Below are 16,437 nucleotides of genomic sequence, written 5' to 3'. Positions count from 1 at the left end.
AGTTTTTCTAGCTATTACTCATCATCGCATTTTTAATAATCTGTGCAACATACAGAGAGATAGAGGGAGAAACAACAGGGCTAAGCAGGTCTGCAATAACAAAACCTTTATTGAGTGTGTTGTGCCAGTGTGAAGGTGGTGTTCCTTCTGGGATAACTCGTGGAGGAAAAAGTACAGATTCCCATAAAAACTGTAGTTGTACTCGCAGTTTAGATCATGCTCTTTTTGTGTATTTGTGGCAAATACAAACTCCACGAAAATGTAGAATCTCAGGCCAAAACAAGTTTGTTAAATTTATTCTATTTTGTTGCTTTTCGGCATTCCCGTTTTACTGATGTGACTATATGACTATATATCTATTTTAGTTTCAGTGTGTAGTTTTAAGTGTGCTTCTTACTTTAGATTTTTATCTTTCTTCTGTTATTATGTGTTATCATATCTTTGCGGAAAGCTGCATACACCACATACTTCCTTTAGATGGATAACTGCATGCAGATTTTACCTTTATCTCCTTTTTAGCCAGAGATAAAAAATGTAATTTTAAATGTTTGACAGCAGTGTCATGTAACACAGAGAAAAAAATTGGGAGAATACATAGAGTATGAAGCGTTGATATATGTAATATCAATAAAGTTGTGAATTCAATTTAAACATTTGGACACCTGGTAGCGCTTTTATATCATTTTTGAAAGTCATGATGTTTTATTTTATGTGTTGTTTTTTTTTTTACTAATCTTTGCAGGTCCTATTTATACTATAATATTATCCCAACAATGTCTCATGGTGTGTGGTAAATGCACAGTGAGACAGGAGGCTCCCAAATAATCTGCTTCCAGTTTTGGCTCTAATTGTGGCAGCAGGCTCAAACATAGAAGGTAATGTCAAATGCACACAAACACTTAATGAACAGGCACTTAACTTTTACTTAAGATCCCATCTCGGTCCACTGCGATGTACAGTGTTTGTGGCTGTAAAGGTGTTTTTAGCCCTTTTCTTTCAGTGCTTTCAGCGTAACAGTCAATCCCCCAGCATCACAGAGCTGAAACTCCTCCTCCAGTCCATCATTATCATGTGGCTGCTGAAGAGCAGGGGTGTGGACTAAGTCTGCTTTATCCTCATCATCGTCCCTCTCCTCATCTTCCTCAAAGTCATCTGGATAGTCAACTTGTTCTGAAATGTCAGGAGTCTCTGGAAATACTGTAAGAGAGAAAGAATTTACTGAGTAATTTGCCACTGATGTACCTAAGAAAAGTTTATATTGGGATTAAGGGCTTTTGTTTTGATCATAAAACAACCTCTACATTTTGAAGCTCATATTGCCATATTAAACTACCAAATGCTCATCAAAAAACACAAAGGTCAATAAAATAAGCTACTAACAAAACATGAGGGAAAAAAACAAACAAAAAAAAAATTTTCTTGTGGCCTGTTTAAGGATATTTAGTAAAATTCATTATATATTTTGCATCAATTAATATAAGTGTAATTTCTTGTTTTGTAGAAATTATGAATAAAGATCAGACTAAGAGGACAGAATAAGGACATTTTAAATAAAACCTTATTAGACCAGAGAACTGGTGTCCCAATAAGTCAGACAACAGAACTTCAAATTGCTTGTTTTGTCAGACCTATAGTCCCTACAGTGAAAAGCAAGAAATCCTCTCATTTCAGAAGCTGAAACTAGTGAATGACAGCTTTTCTTGATAAATGACGCTCAATAGATTTTTAAATATTTTTGTTCATCACTTTTCTTGAAAGGTTATTTCAGCTCTAATCTACAGAAATGTTTTGCTGACATAAATGTTTCAATGTTAAGTGCCTTTTAACAGTTTCCTGACAACATCCACAACATTCAACTTTTCATGTGAATCAGTTTTGGTGCTTGTGGGAAACTTTCAGTCTCAAAATGTGAGCACAATGTTGAACAAGTCTCAAAAGCAAAAAAGTTTTGCTTTTTAATCAAATCATATGATTGCTAAGTCATAGAAATGTTGAGGCACCTAAGATTTAAGTTCTCCAATGCCACAGCAAGCTGTTCATCGGCCATTCATACGTCATATAACCTATGGAACCAATCAGGGCAGGGGCAGGGCAAAATAAACTTGAAGCCTGGTCAGGACAGAGAGCAAGAGTATGCATTAGCACAACCACTAACACTGTGTCAGCCACTGCCAGTTGCGAGCTAAAAAACAGCATAAACAAATAAAAGATGCTAACTATGCTAACTGTTTGGTCTGCTAGTCATTGATTTTGGTTCACAACACATCCCACTCCTCCTGCTGTTTCAGTATCAAAACAGAGCAAGCAGCGGTGAGGAAGTAAGCGTAGATCTGCTTACAGTCCCATTTTATGATTTTTTTTCTTTACTTTTTATGTGGGAAAACCACGTTAAGCAAAATATTAATCATAGCAAAGTACTTTACATAGTTTAAAACATGTCCGGAGAGGAACTTAAAATTTGTGGTTCCCAACTTTTTCGGCTTGTTGTCCCTTTCAAAAAAGCATTGTCTTGCAGCTAACCTTAACCATTGAAACTTCTCTCACGGCTTCATTTCATATGTCCAATATGTCACAAATAAGAGAAGATCGGGGGGGAAATCCTAAAAGTGACTGACTGACAGATTTCCACACAAGAACTTTGTTTTTCTTCTTTTCTACAATGTCAATCGTCTCACGACCCCCCAGGTTATCTTGTGACCCTTTGGAGGGGGCCAACCACGGCTTTGGAAACACTGAACTGAAAACCACTGTGTAGAATGGGTACTTTTACTTTTGATGCTTTTTTTTTTTTTTACCTTTTTTTTCACAACACTTATTATACTTATAGTACTTGCTTATAATATCTATATATTTTACTGAAGCTGAATTTAGACTGCAGGACCTTTAGTTGATGGCACTGTAAAGTAATGGATCTGAGTGCCTCGTCAACCGCTTTCATGGTGTTTTGTTTTATGTTTCCAGCTCTACATTACCAGTGATCTCAGCAGAATCGGGCCTCGTTGCAGACTCAGAGTGCTCACTGTGTTCTTCTGGAGAGGACACACTTCCATCTTCATCAAAGTCCTCAGGATAGCAGCAGTCACAGTGGGTGTGTCCTCCAACACAAAGAGCATCACAGTCTCCCTCCTCCTCATCACTGAGGCTGCCCTCCGCAGTGTGTTTTTTCTCTTCCCCTAAGTGGGATTGACTGAGACTGTGTGGCCCCAGGTTGGTGTCAGTGTCTGTGTGTTTTCCTTCTTTGTTAATGTCACAGCTCTCTCCTTCAGATTCGGTCACAAGAGAACAGTCATTCTGTGTGTGTGTGACGTTGTGTAGATGGCCCTGCACATCGGCACTGCTCAGTATACAGGCGGCACTTGGCCTGTTTTCTGGGTTGAGGCAGAGCATCCTCTTTATCAAAGAGGAGATGCTGTCCGAGTAGACATCAGGCACGGGATCGTACTCCCCTTTGGTGATTTTGCACAACAGACTGAGGAGGTTTGTGGCAGCAAAGGGAGGTCTGAGGGCACAGATCTCATAAAGCAGACAGCCAAGAGCCCAGATGTCAGACTTGGAGCTGTATGGGACATCCTGGCAAAGCTCAGGGCTGAGGTAGCTGGGTGTCCCAACACATGTGGAGGCCATATCAGCCGTGTTGGTCATTACTCTGGATATCCCAAAGTCCCCTAACTTTACCAAACCTTGCTTTGTTAGCAGCACATTTGAGGTTTTGATGTCCCTGTGTAGTATTTTAGCAGTGTGTATATAATCCACAGCCATAGTCACCTGCACAAACCACCCCATCACAGTATCCTCTGCGAAAAACTCCCCCAGTTTCCTCTGTTTTACTTTGTCATCCAGTGTCCCACCTTCACAGTAGTTCATCACAATGTAAATAAATCCGTCGTCGGGGTTCACGAAGGCATCGCTGCACGTCACTACGTGAGGGTGCTCCAGCCTCCTGATGATCTCAGCCTCTTGGAGAACAGCTCTGTGTGTTTTTGCAGCCCGGGTGTCCTCCACTTTCACCCTCTTCACGGCATGCAGGCTCTTCCGCTCCGCATGCCTCATCAGGAACACGTCCGCGGCTCCGCCCCGGCCCAGGCACAGCACCTTCTCGTACTTCTCCATGTTTTGTCCGGAGCCGATGAGCGAGGTCGTTTTCAACAAGTAAAAAAAAAAAACAAAAACAAAAACAAAAAAACAGCGTGTGGTCGGGAGGGGCGCAGTTCACGACACAGGTCAGCTCCGTTTGTGTGCAGCGTCGTCGCCATGGAAACCGCCTGGCTCTGACGCCGTGAAATTAGATATTTGATCTGATTTATTTTATTTATTGGTTCCACGTGTTTCAAAGTTATACACAGCCATACATGTAAATGAGTGTATTTTTTTGTTTTGTGTTAAAAAAAAAAAAAATCAGTGTTCTTATATGCCCTTCGTTGTTACACACGTGTGTGTATTTTTTTTTTTTAATTTTTTTAATTTTTTTTTTTTTTTTTTTATTCCTTATTATTTTCACCACAAAAGTTACTACACCGGTCTGCAGCCAATTAGGTGGAGGGACATGGACCAGGGGTGAACACATTCAAATTTGGTGTAGATCCTGATGATTAACTGTAAATTTTTATTTTATTTTTATTTTTTTTTCCAGACAGCCAGAATATTAAAAGTGAAAACTCAGGAGTTAGCCTATTAAACTTTTCAGAGGCAGCTTGTAATGTACAATAAAATTGAATATTTGATGGTACTATTGCAAATCTCCTTTTAGTGTTAGACTGCTGAAATAATGATTGTTTGAAAGGACTCTTAGTGACACATTTCTGGACGAGCCTGCAGCTGACTCACTTTCTATGGGTGTTTCTCAAAGTGAAGATAATTTATTAGCAAGCTACATGTACATATTATAATATCATTATCATTTGAGCGCCTTGTCCTGTCCCACCTCAAATCCATCACTGACCCACTCCTGGACCCCCTGCAGTTCGCCTACAGAGCCAACAGGTCTGTAGATGACGCCGTCAACATGGCTCTCCACTTCATCCTCCAGCACCTGGACTCCTCAGGGACCTATGCCAGGATCCTGTTTGTGGACTTCAGCTCTGCCTTCAACACCATCATCCCGGCTCTGCTGCAGGACAAGCTCTCCCAGCTGAGCGTGCCTGACTCCACCTGCAGGTGGATCACCGACTTCCTGTCTGACAGGAGGCAGCACGTGAAGCTAGGAAAGCACGTGTCTGACTCCCAGACCATCAGCACTGGATCCCCACAAGGCTGCGTTCTTTCTCCTCTGCTCTTCTCCCTGTACACCAACACCTGCACCTCCAGCCATCAGTCTGTCAAGCTCCTGAAGTTTGCAGACGACACCACTCTCATTGGACTCATCTCTGATGGCGATGAGTCTGCCTACAGGTGGGAGACTGAGCGTCTGGTGACCTGGTGCAGGCAGAACAACCTAGAGCTAAACGCTCTGAAGACAGTGGAAATGATAGTGGACTTCAGGAAGAGCCCAGCCCCACCCACCCCCATCTCCCTGTGCGACTCCCCCGTGGCTACCGTGGAGCATTTTCGCTTCTTGGGAACCACCATCACAGAGGATCTCAAATGGGAGCTGAACATCAGCTCCCTCATCAAAAAAGCTCAGCAGAGGATGTACTTCTTGAGGCAGCTGAAGAAGTTCAACCTGCCAAGGACTATGATGGTGAACTTCTACACCTCCATCATTGAGTCCATCCTCACCTCCTCCATCACCATCTGGTACGCTGCTGCCACGGAGAGGGACAATAACAGACTGCAGCGTATCATCCACTCTGCTGAGAAGGTGATTGGCTGCAATCTTCCATCCCTCCAGGACCTGTACGCCTCAAGGACCCTGAGGCGTGCAGGGAAGATTGTAGCTGACTCCTCCCACCCTGGACACAAACTTTTTGTGACACTCCCCTCTGGCAGGAGGCTGCGGTCCTTCAGGACCAAAACCTCTCGCCACAAAAATAGCTTCTTCTCTATTTATTCAACCAACAATAAGCTCATAGTTTGTTAATCATGCAAATAATAATAATAATTTTTAAAAAATCATAAAAAAGTTTAATTTTTTGTGAGGGCTTTTTGCTTGTTGGGGCCCAGGTAATTTAGTTCCACTAGTCCCCCCACTACAACACTCCTTCTGTTTCAGAAACAGTTTTTAAGGGTCACAGGAACTACTACAGAGACCACCAATGAAAAAAAGCTCTTTTTAATGCTTTTCACATATGAACAAAGGATTGAACAACAATGTTTAACAATATGCATGTTGGTGCCTGCTGATAAAAAATAATAAAGAAATATGTAAATTAGTAGCCTAATGACATGAAAAAGCTAGTAAAGACAAGGAATATTTGAAGGGAGTGTTATAGGCCATGGTAACCTTGGATTGAATTTAAGCTTATCTGTCAAAGGAATAAAAGGAAATTTGCTTTATATGTTTCTGTATATCTATATAGCCTACTTCTCTCAATTAAAAATTTAACCCATTTAACTAGAAGGGCACTCAGAGAGCAACAAACAACATACACCAGACTTCAGGAAAAAAACTGTAATTCATGGTAAATGGTCCGGATCTGCTCCTCAGGTTACTGTGTTCCTCCCTGGGACATGCCCCATCCCTGACGGCGGAGGAAACTATCAGGTGTCGTTCCTGGTCCACCACACCGGGCGGCGGTATGCATCTTCACTCGCTGCAACCTGCCAATAACTGGCTAAAGAAGAAGAGAGCGGTCCCGGCGCAGTTGACTGCGCATGTTAATCACAACAGAGCATGCGCGTATGCTACTAGTCTTCCTGTTTTCATTATTCCCCACATTTCGCTGTGCTTGAGTCTAAGATGCCACCAAAGGGTAAAGGTGGCAAGGGTGGTAAAGGTCAGTGGTCGTTATCTATGAACTGTTTATTTATTTATGAACTTAGCTTAAATGCAGCCACATTTCCTCACCTGTAGCATACAACTACAGTCGCCTGCATGTTTCTGAATGGTGCATGTAATGATAACCGCGAAGCCGCGCAGCGCTGCTTGTTTTAACGCTGTCGTTTGCTGCTGCTGTTGTGTTGCCACGGTGCTGAACCTCTGTACTGTGTAGGAGCTGCTTCAGGAAGTGCAGACGCCGATAAGAAAGAAAAAGCACCTAAGGGAGGCACCGCTGTGAAGGTAATATTTACATTTGCATTTTTATCCACAGCCGCACTGCAGAGGACAAGTGTGATATAACGGAAACTTTAACCAAAAGATGACATCCCTCCTCCTCTCCTCCCACCACAGAGTGACTTCTGAATAAAATGACTGGCAGAGGATGAGAGTGTTGACTTGGTGTCTGTTGTCACCTTTGAAAGAAAAATGTCCCATCCATCACTAGATGAGAGGAGGGGGAATAAAGCATGAAATTTGAACTGGTCAATGCTGGAAACATTCTTTTGAGATTCAGGTCCATGTTGACATGTTCGCATCACATGGATTGTGCAGATTTGTCAGCTGGACATTCATGCTGCCAGTGTCCTGCTCTACCACATTACAGAGGCGTTCTACTGGATTCAGGATCCATTAAAGTACGCCGAACTCATTATCACGGTCATGATAAATTGACACTTTTGCTTTGTGACATGGTGCATTGTTGTGCTGAAAATAGCCATTAGAAGATGGTAAACTGTGGCCGTACGGGGATGCACATGGTCAGCAACAGCACTCAGGTGGGACGTGACATTCAAACGATGATTGATCGAAGAGTCCAAAGTGTGCCAAGAAAACATTCTCCACATCTTTACACCACCACTACCGATTTGGACTGTTGACACAAGACAGGCTGGGTCCATGCGTGCCTCAGCAGAAGTCCAGATTCATCAGACCAGGCTTAGTTTTTCCAGTCTTCAACTGTCCAGTTCTGGTCGAGCCTGTGCCCACTGCAGCCTCACATTTCTGCTCATGGCTGACAGGTTGACGTGGTCTGCTGCTGTTGTAGCCCATCAATGTCAAGGTTCGACATATGTGCATTCTGAGATGCTTCTCTGCTCACCACAGTTGTAAAGAGTGGGTAGGTGAGTTACTGTAGTCTTTCTGTCAGCTCCAAACATTCTGGTCGTTTTTCCTCTGACGCCGTCTCATCAGCAAGGTTTTTTCCATCTACAGAACTGCCACACACTGGATATTTTTTTTGTTTGTCACACCATTCTGAGTAAACGAGGGACTGTTGCGAAAATCCCAGGCGACCACCAATTTTAGAAGTACTCAAACCAACCTGACTGGCAGCAACAATCATGCCACTTTCAACATCAATGAGATCATGTTTTTCCCCCATCCCGATACTTGATGCAAACATTGACTGAAGCTTCTGACCTGTATCTCTGTGTTTTTATGGATTATACTGCTGTTACATAATTGCATGATTTGATCATTACATGAATAAGCAGGGTCCTAATAAAGTGAGTGTATAATTGCTAAGCTTATTATCTACAGTGATGTTATCCGTTGTTTATTCCTGGAGGTCCAACTGTGCTTCTATGGTCTGTGTTCCCCAGGTTCGGCATATCCTCTGCGAAAAACATGGAAAATGCATGGAGGCAATGGAGAAACTAAAGGCTGGAGTCCGTTTCAGTGAAGTAGCATCACAATACAGTGAAGACAAAGCAAGACAAGGAGTAAGAACATGCTCTCATATTGTGTGGTTTTGGTCAGGCTCAGCCCCATTATTGTGCCCATTATTGCTCTTGTCTTGCTTAATTCAAATTATAACACAGTATTAACTGTAAAACTTACAGTGATGCTCTTCTTTATTTTGCCTCTAGTAATGTAATGTAGAAATTGAACATTTGGGTTACTGGGTGACCATTTGCCATATTCCATGGTATGTATTCAGCCTCATTAGGATACCAAGATGCCTAAGGTTTGGTTCAGGTCAATTTTAGAAGGAAGACGTATCCATTAAAATGATCAGTAGGGTCTGTTGATGGCAGACACTTTGATTGCATCGTACATCTTAGTTGGTGATAGATATGGGAGATGCCACATATGATACACAGGACTAAACGTCATAATGAGTCCTTAAATTGATGAATTCCAGACTGAATAATATTTGTTTACTCACAGACATGTGTGTTCTTGCTCCTACTTATTCACACCTGCACCCCATGACAACACCTACACTGGTATATACTCAGCCACTTGGAAACTTATATGGCGACTCAGGGTATTTTTTTCAGTACAGTGGAGCCTATGTTGCTCATGTTGAGTCACGTTTTTTCTGGTTTGGTACATATGTTATTACCATATTAGGTTCATACTGTGAGTTTTTCTTCATGACTGTTATGTTCATGACAGGGTGATCTGGGGTGGATGACTCGGGGATCAATGGTTGGACCTTTCCAGGATGCAGCATTTGCCCTACCTGTCAGTTCCATGGATAAACCTGTCTACACGGACCCTCCTGTCAAGACTAAGTTTGGGTACCACATCATTATGGTAGAAGGAAAAAAGTGACGTGGGATGGCTCAACATTTGAAATCAGGACATACAAATTACAGTTTGCTATTTTGTGAAACTGATGATTTCCTGATTTTGCCTCTTTTATGTTTTGCTAAATGTTGAAAAACAAGACGAGGAAATTATCCTGGTGTGAAATACTGTCTTTTCTGTCTTTGTTAAACATACTCTACCACAGTGACAGTTCAACCTGATGCAATATTTCTACAAGCTTAACATGTACATTTACATAATCAACTGGGATTTCCTTTTCAGTTTGATACTCGAAACACAAATGACTAAATAAATGCATTTCACTCTGAACAACTTCTGCTCTGATGTTTTTTTTTTTTACAAAGGAGGAAGTTTGGCATTAAAGTGTTATCTCATTATTCTGACAGTTGAAAGACAAAGTAAGTGAACACTTACATTTATATGTATACATTTGTCCTCAATATGGTCAGATCTTCATCCAAGTTACAATTATGAACAAACACAATCTATTTTGACTAATAACACATAAGTCATTAAATTGTCGTTGTCCGTATTGATAACATTCAAATATTGACAGTGAAAGCTTGAAAAAGTATGTGAACCCGTCTGCAATTGGCATTAACAAAAGCTGAAGAGTCAGGAGTTACTAAACCTGGTGTCCACTCAATGAAAACAGATAAGAGGTGTGGGTCAGAGGCACTTCGACATGTACAAAAACACTTAAACATATGAGTTTGCTGTTCACAAGAAACATTTGCTGTTGTGAAATGTGCCTCACAAAAATATCTGAGAGGACTTGGGGTCAAGAATTGTGGATTTGCATGAAGCTGAAAGGATAAAGTAAAAACATGAAGTTTAGATATTCACCAGTCCACATTCAAACTGACTATAAATGGAGACAATTCAGTTCTGTGGCTACTCTCCTTAGAAGCAAGCATCCAGCTAAGATGACTCTAAAAGCAAAATGCCAAATGATCAGTAATATAACAAAGAATCTCAGAGTTACAGCCTCAGGTGTCAAGGAATCACTGGAGCTGGTTTACATCTCTGTTCATGAGTCTACCATACACACATCATGGTGCATGGTTACATGGAGCAGATGGACAACACTACTGGGAAAATGTTTTGTGGACTGATGAAACTAAGGTTGCATTGTTTGAGATGAGCATGCAGCACTATGTATGGTGTAAAAAGTGAACTGCACACCAACGCATCATCCCAGAGGTCAAGTTTGGCGGAGGGAGCATCATGATGTGGGACAGCTTTATCAAGGTATCTTACAAGACGATGTCAGGGTTGCTGTCCACCTGCTGAAGCTCAGGCGAATCTGAGTGATGCAGCAGGACATCCAGACCGCTAGGCGGCGGTAGCTGGCTGAGGCCGGGGCAGCACGGCCCGCACCGGGAAAAGGCAGTGGACGTTGTTACGCCTTGCTAGATGATTGGCGAGGTAAGATGGCGGCGCCAGAGGAGCCAGAATTGTCCCAGGCGCAGACCGAAAAACTCCTCCAGTTTCAGGTCAGGGGACAGCCTTCATACAACACGAACATGTGTCAGTTTTTAACCTCATATGCTTTTACGTTCTCGTTGATAGTGAATCAGTGTAAACAGGACAAATGGTGCGTGTTGAAGCGCTTTTTGCACAGTCAACTTCGGTATCGTTTCCCCCAGCCCCCTAATGTTACCCGTCAACTGGAGTCACAGCTAACGTTAGCAGAGCTAGCTAACATTAGCTAAGCTAGCTAACAGGTTAGCTCACTTTAAGGGCCATGGGTGTACTTACATAGCATAACGATTGTTATATCTTACTCACAGATATATACCCAGTCCAACTTTGTTCACCAATGTCACTGGTGCTGTGTTTTCGATGTAATCTTTGACTTTACGACAACTTGGCTAACGGTGGTTTCCACTGACGCTCCCTTAAACACTTGCTGAGTTAACATTAGCAGTCATGATCGAGCTGTCACTGAAGTTTCTCAGCGACACAACTGTTTGCTGCTATGCTAAATTAAATTGTCAGTTGTGTGACTATACCACTGATGCAACTTTCCTGGCCCTTTGATTTATAGCCCGTTGTAGCGCTTGGTTTACAATTGTAAGGCTAGCCGTTACAATCACCTGATATTTTGGAGAGCTAGCTATCCTCTAACGTCAGCCTGCTTGGGGTAAACGATTTTCCCCTGTTTATGTTGACGTTAGGTAGCTGTATAATTACACAATTAATAGTTTATCATCCATACTAATAATTTCATTCTAACTCTGTTGACAGCCACGTCGATTTAGGTTTGTATGATTCTTGCTAACTTTTTTCATGAGGAACTTAACACAGCAAAGCAGTAGCATATGAGCTACTGGAGGGAGCCATGGTTGCACACGTACAAACGTACTTTTCTGTATTTCTGATCAACTTGAGGCCTTCAGACTGACTTTATTTTTTAACAGGACCTGACTGGGTTGGAGTCTATGGACCAATGTCGTCGAACATTAGAGCAGCATAATTGGAACATAGAGGTAAGGATTTACAGCAGGCTCTGTTTATATTTTTATTCCTTTACAGATTGTGTGAATAGAGCTGGTTTTCTCTGATTCATCTGCCATTTTTTCAATTTACTGAAGGACTTGACTTCAGTATGATGGGCTTAACTCTGTGTGTTTTAGGCTGCAGTACAAGACAGACTTAATGAGCAGGAAGGAGTGCCCAGTGTGTTTAACCCTCCACCATCCAGACCATTACAGGTCAATACAGCAGACCATAGAGTATATAGTTACATCGTGTCAAGGCCACAACCCAGGGTAGGTCTGCAGGCTCTCATGTCTGTACTTTTGAATGATGTCTCTGCATGGCTGTAGAATATTTTCACCACAACAAATAATATAATTGATTCCTGTTCATTTCTAATGTTTTGTAAAACTGTTGTTAATGCTTGACACATTCTACCTGGACTTTCTTAGTCTATATATGTGTTTGTTATAGCATCTCTCAGATACTGTTATGACAAAATGAGTTAGATTACTATGTGTTGATTTTAAGGTTGAAGGACTTTTCAGTCTAAGTGTGTTCTTTTTCTTCTAAGTGATATCCAAATTTGTAGTTGCATTTTATTGCACAAAACAGAATTTCCCTCATATCTTGGATTTTTTTTAAATAAACTGTATTGGTTCTTCCTTTCAGGGATTACTAGGATGGAGTTACTACTTGATAATGCTACCATTCAGATTTACATATTACACACTCCTGGACATATTCAGGTAATTCGAGGTCATTGATTTAAAATTGTAGCTGCTGTTTAAAGGAATGTAATTGATCGTCACAGTATCTTTTTCTTCAAGGTTTGCCCTGCGGTTCATCAGGCCAGATCCTCGTGGTCGTGTGACAGACCCTGTCGGAGATGTTGTGTCCTTCATTCATAGTTTTGAGGAGAAGTATGGTCAGGCACACCCTGTATTTTACCAGGGAACATACAGCCAGGTAGGTGCAGAGACATGGTGTGCAAATGTCCAATTAAAAACACAGATTTTTTTTTTCTGAATAAAGTTTAGTCATTCAACAAGGTCATAATGCTGTATTGCTTTTGTTTACTGTGACACATGTAGGCGCTGAATGATGCCAAACGTGAGCTCCGCTACCTATTAGTGTACCTTCATGGGGATGATCATCAAGACACTGACGAGTTTTGCCGGTAACATACTTGATTTTTATACCTACTTCACCTGAGTGCTAGCCATCAGAATATGTTACGTACCACCTGTTGTCTGTGTATTACAGTTGCTAGAGTTTGTTTTTACTCAAGGTGCAGTCTGCTTGGTTTTTGCTTCATGTTTTTGAAACACATAAACTCTATAGTACACTTATTTTTTTCATCTAACCTTGCTGTTTGTTAACCATGTGCACATGAAAAAGATGTTCTCTGTTAAATTGTTTTTTTGTTTTTTTTATGCTACTGATCTGTTACCCTATAGCTCCACGTTATGTACAGAAGAGGTCATAACCTTCCTCAACACACGAATGCTTTTTTGGGCATGCTCAACCAGCAAACCTGAGGGCTACAGAGGTATGCAAATTTATTGTTTAACTCACCTTTTCTTGTGAATCAGCTGTTAGTGTAACATGGGTTACTATGATCATGATCATATGTTAAGCAGCTATCGCTCATGTATAAAACAGAAACTTTTTTCATGATAGCACAAGGGCTAACTGGGATATGGTGTGTTCTGTGTGTGTGTGTGTGTGTGTGTGTGTTTGGGTGAACTGACCCTCTAGAGTAATAAAATGTGCAGTAGCAGCACTATTTAAACATTGATGTTTGACTGTATAATATTTGGGTGTGTTTCAGTGTCTCAGGCTCTGCGGGAGAACACCTATCCATTCCTGGCCATGATAATGCTGAAGGACCGCAAGATGACGGTGGTGGGAAGGCTCGAGGGCCTGATTCAGCCAGAGGACCTCATCAATCAGCTTACCTTCATCATGGATGCCAACCAAACATATCTGATGTCAGAGCGCCTTGAACGGTATGGGAAATCAATGAATTCATGAAAGATTGCTTTCCTTGCAGACATGTCTGAAAACTGCAAGTTATATGTTATCATGGTTTTGATTGAAGTTCAAGTTATGACTGTTTGGAGCAAGTCGTTTTCTTTTCAGTCCCAGGTTTACAATTGAAAAATGGTCCTGTGTTTAATGCTGCACTCTGTTAGTGTACCAGAGTACGTTAATAGTGCGCAGGTAAAGAATAATGTTTTTGTGTCAGGGAGGAGAGGAACCAGACCCAAGTGCTAAGGCAGCAGCAGGATGAGGCCTATCTGGCCTCCCTCCGTGCCGACCAGGAGAAGGACAGAAAGAAACGGGAGGAGCAGGAGCAGCGCAGGCAAGAGGAGGAGAAGGTCCGACAGAGTGCTCTCGCTGAGGAGAGGAGACGAAGAGTGAGTCTCATTTTCCATTTTCCATTTATGTTGCAGGTGCCAATTAATGAACTGAGATCTTAACTAATATTTTTTCTAATACATAGAAGTTCTTCTTTTCTGATTTGTGTCGTCATTTTTTGCTGTTTGACTCCAGACCCTCGAGGAGGAGAAAGAGAGGAAGTCAGAATGTCTTCCTCCAGAGCCGCCTGCAGATGATCCAGAGAGTGTCAAAATAGTGTTTAAGCTGCCCAATGATACACGAGTAGAGAGACGATTCCTCTTTGGGCAGTCACTGACGGTGAGTACCAAACTTACCAAGACTGTTTATCTGGTTGACTCTGGGTGAATTATTTTATCCAGTGGTTTTCAGTAGGTTTGACAATGAAATCAGATTTTGTCAAAGCTAGAATCAGTTTTAATCACTGGGTGTCAAACCATGTATAGCAAAGCAGCAACAGATTTTCATTCCAGCCAAACACCACCACATATAATAATGTTAATTGTGGGCTGGAACAAATCCCTGTACTGTCGAAATGTGCTGTCCATAGCACACATTTAGAAGTATGTTCATCTTATACAGACTTAGTCCATGTGTGAATTAAATCTTTTTTTTTTTCTTCAAATACTGTCATTTGTCAGATACTGTCTTTTTGTTGACTGAATATTGTTGCTTTTTATAATTAATTGCCTATTCACTTGCTGTTTTTTCTTCCACAGGTAATATACGACTTCCTTTTCTCTTTGAAAGAATCCCCAGAGAAGTTTCAGATAGTCACAAACTTCCCTCGCCGAGTCTTGCCCTGCCTCCCGACCGAAGAGCAGCCCAACCCACCCACACTGAAAGAGGCAGGACTCAGCCGCTCCGAGGTCCTTTTTGTTCAGGACCTTACGGACGATTAATAGATGACATACCTCCTCTACATGGAAACAAATTTTCCCTCGATGCCCCCACGCCCCTCCCTTTTTTTTGTCTACTTTCTTCTTTTGTTAAATGGCCATTATGCACAAGGGGATCATTGAGATAAAATCCTGACCTGGAAAAAATTAAAACCATCTTGCATCCAGTCCTTGTTCAGTTGTGTTTACAGGGTTCCCAGTAGCCTGGAAAGTCTTGAATTTTATCAAATAAATATTTCTTGAAGTCCTTCCTTGAACTCATCTTTGTATCAGTGTGGAGAAAGACATTTGTTTTCCATTGTCTGTACTAGTTACCAGTTAATTCTTGTCCTTCCTCACCAGTAATTGTTGCAGCAAAGGATTAATCATCTACTGAAATATATACTGAAACAGTAGCATAGCTTTGTGCAGAACCAGAACCATATCCCAAATTATTTCATGACAACTGGGCAACTGAGGAAGGCAGGTTGTATTAATACCTACTGATACACACAGGATGCAGCATGGATGAATATGGATTTTGATGTTGGTATGAATGCCTTGCCTATTTTTTTGTCAGACTTGATGTTTGCTCCATTTGTCCTAATTCAACACCCTTTTTGCCTTAAGTTTACACATGCCTCCTCCACAGTGAGAGACACGCACAGAAGTGGTCTAAGTTTGGGTTGGTGCTGCTGTTATTGTTCGTCCATGTGGTGTGGAGAGCACATGTACTACTTCAGGGAGCAGGTTGGTGGATTTGGACAAAAAGGAAATATGGGAACCCTGTTATAAATGAGCCATGACCTGTACATAAGTTAGATATTTAAAACCCTCAAATTTACCTGACTTTTTTTTTTTGTTTTTTGACTCATCTGTGTCATAAAATGACCAAATGCAGGTTGGTTACTATGTAAAGCAGACTGCCTCAAGCTCATGAAGTTTAAAAAGACAATATTTAACAGAGGCCACAGCTTTTACATGTGGCTTTATCTAGTATAGTACAAGTCTGCCCATAGTGTGCCTGTGGTTACTCATAGATGCCTGTTTTGCCTGTAACATCTAAATGGGCTCATGTAAAGATGTAATTTTCCAACTATAAATTAAAAACATTTTAAAAACGCGGGTTTATCGAGAATGTACGACTTGCTTGTTTTAACATGATGCATTAGATAATCAGCTTTTTTTTGTCTGTGCTATGAT

At 41.4% G+C, this 16,437-nt stretch overlaps 3 protein-coding genes across 3 annotated transcripts; 2 read left to right on the top strand and 1 right to left on the bottom strand.

The window, feature by feature from the left end:
* Window positions 1-90: 90 nt before the first annotated feature.
* nek12 (NIMA-related kinase 12) lies at window positions 91-4,262 on the bottom strand. Its single transcript, XM_071506677.1, has 2 exons — window positions 2,973-4,262; window positions 91-1,197 (listed from the first exon to the last, which is right to left on the bottom strand). The coding sequence occupies exons 1-2, from the start codon at window positions 4,108-4,110 to the stop codon at window positions 983-985; spliced, it is 1,353 nt and encodes a 450-aa protein (XP_071362778.1). The 5' UTR covers window positions 4,111-4,262; the 3' UTR covers window positions 91-982.
* Window positions 4,263-6,720: 2,458 nt separating this feature from the next.
* Window positions 6,721-9,784, top strand: pin4 (protein (peptidylprolyl cis/trans isomerase) NIMA-interacting, 4 (parvulin)). The gene is made up of 4 exons (XM_071506684.1): window positions 6,721-6,872; window positions 7,089-7,156; window positions 8,518-8,637; window positions 9,317-9,784. Exons 1-4 carry the CDS (start codon window positions 6,836-6,838, stop codon window positions 9,473-9,475), a joined length of 384 nt encoding a protein of 127 aa, XP_071362785.1. The 5' UTR covers window positions 6,721-6,835; the 3' UTR covers window positions 9,476-9,784.
* A 1,038-nt stretch (window positions 9,785-10,822) lies between these two features.
* On the top strand, window positions 10,823-16,357 carry faf2 (Fas associated factor family member 2). The gene is made up of 11 exons (XM_071506678.1): window positions 10,823-10,968; window positions 11,896-11,964; window positions 12,112-12,246; window positions 12,626-12,702; window positions 12,784-12,922; window positions 13,048-13,133; window positions 13,414-13,505; window positions 13,788-13,965; window positions 14,205-14,376; window positions 14,513-14,656; window positions 15,076-16,357. The coding sequence occupies exons 1-11, from the start codon at window positions 10,906-10,908 to the stop codon at window positions 15,256-15,258; spliced, it is 1,338 nt and encodes a 445-aa protein (XP_071362779.1). The 5' UTR covers window positions 10,823-10,905; the 3' UTR covers window positions 15,259-16,357.
* The last annotated feature ends 80 nt before the right edge of the window (window positions 16,358-16,437 follow it).

Source organism: Trachinotus anak, unplaced genomic scaffold, assembly GCF_046630095.1.
Source record: "Trachinotus anak isolate AG129_WGS33_773 ecotype Australia unplaced genomic scaffold, CSIRO_AGI_Tana_v1 ptg000021l, whole genome shotgun sequence".
In the NCBI taxonomy this organism is placed as follows: domain Eukaryota; kingdom Metazoa; phylum Chordata; class Actinopteri; order Carangiformes; family Carangidae; genus Trachinotus; species Trachinotus anak.
The sequence above is the reverse complement of the archived record's forward strand: the minus strand, read 5'-3'. Positions and strand labels throughout refer to the sequence as shown.

Coding starts and splice junctions, on each gene's coding strand:
- nek12 (XM_071506677.1), bottom strand. CDS start 4,110: ATGGAGAAGTACGAGAAGGTGCTGTGCCTGGGCCGGGGCGGAGCCGCG. Junction 1,198..2,972: donor CGATTCTGCTGAGATCACTG/GTAATGTAGAGC, acceptor TCTCTCTTACAG/TATTTCCAGAGACTCCTGAC.
- pin4 (XM_071506684.1), top strand. CDS start 6,836: ATGCCACCAAAGGGTAAAGGTGGCAAGGGTGGTAAAG. Junction 6,873..7,088: donor AGGTGGCAAGGGTGGTAAAG/GTCAGTGGTCGT, acceptor TGTACTGTGTAG/GAGCTGCTTCAGGAAGTGCA. Junction 8,638..9,316: donor AAGACAAAGCAAGACAAGGA/GTAAGAACATGC, acceptor TGTTCATGACAG/GGTGATCTGGGGTGGATGAC.
- faf2 (XM_071506678.1), top strand. CDS start 10,906: ATGGCGGCGCCAGAGGAGCCAGAATTGTCCCAGGCGCAGACCGAAAAA. Junction 12,703..12,783: donor ACACTCCTGGACATATTCAG/GTAATTCGAGGT, acceptor TTTTTCTTCAAG/GTTTGCCCTGCGGTTCATCA. Junction 13,506..13,787: donor CAAACCTGAGGGCTACAGAG/GTATGCAAATTT, acceptor GGTGTGTTTCAG/TGTCTCAGGCTCTGCGGGAG.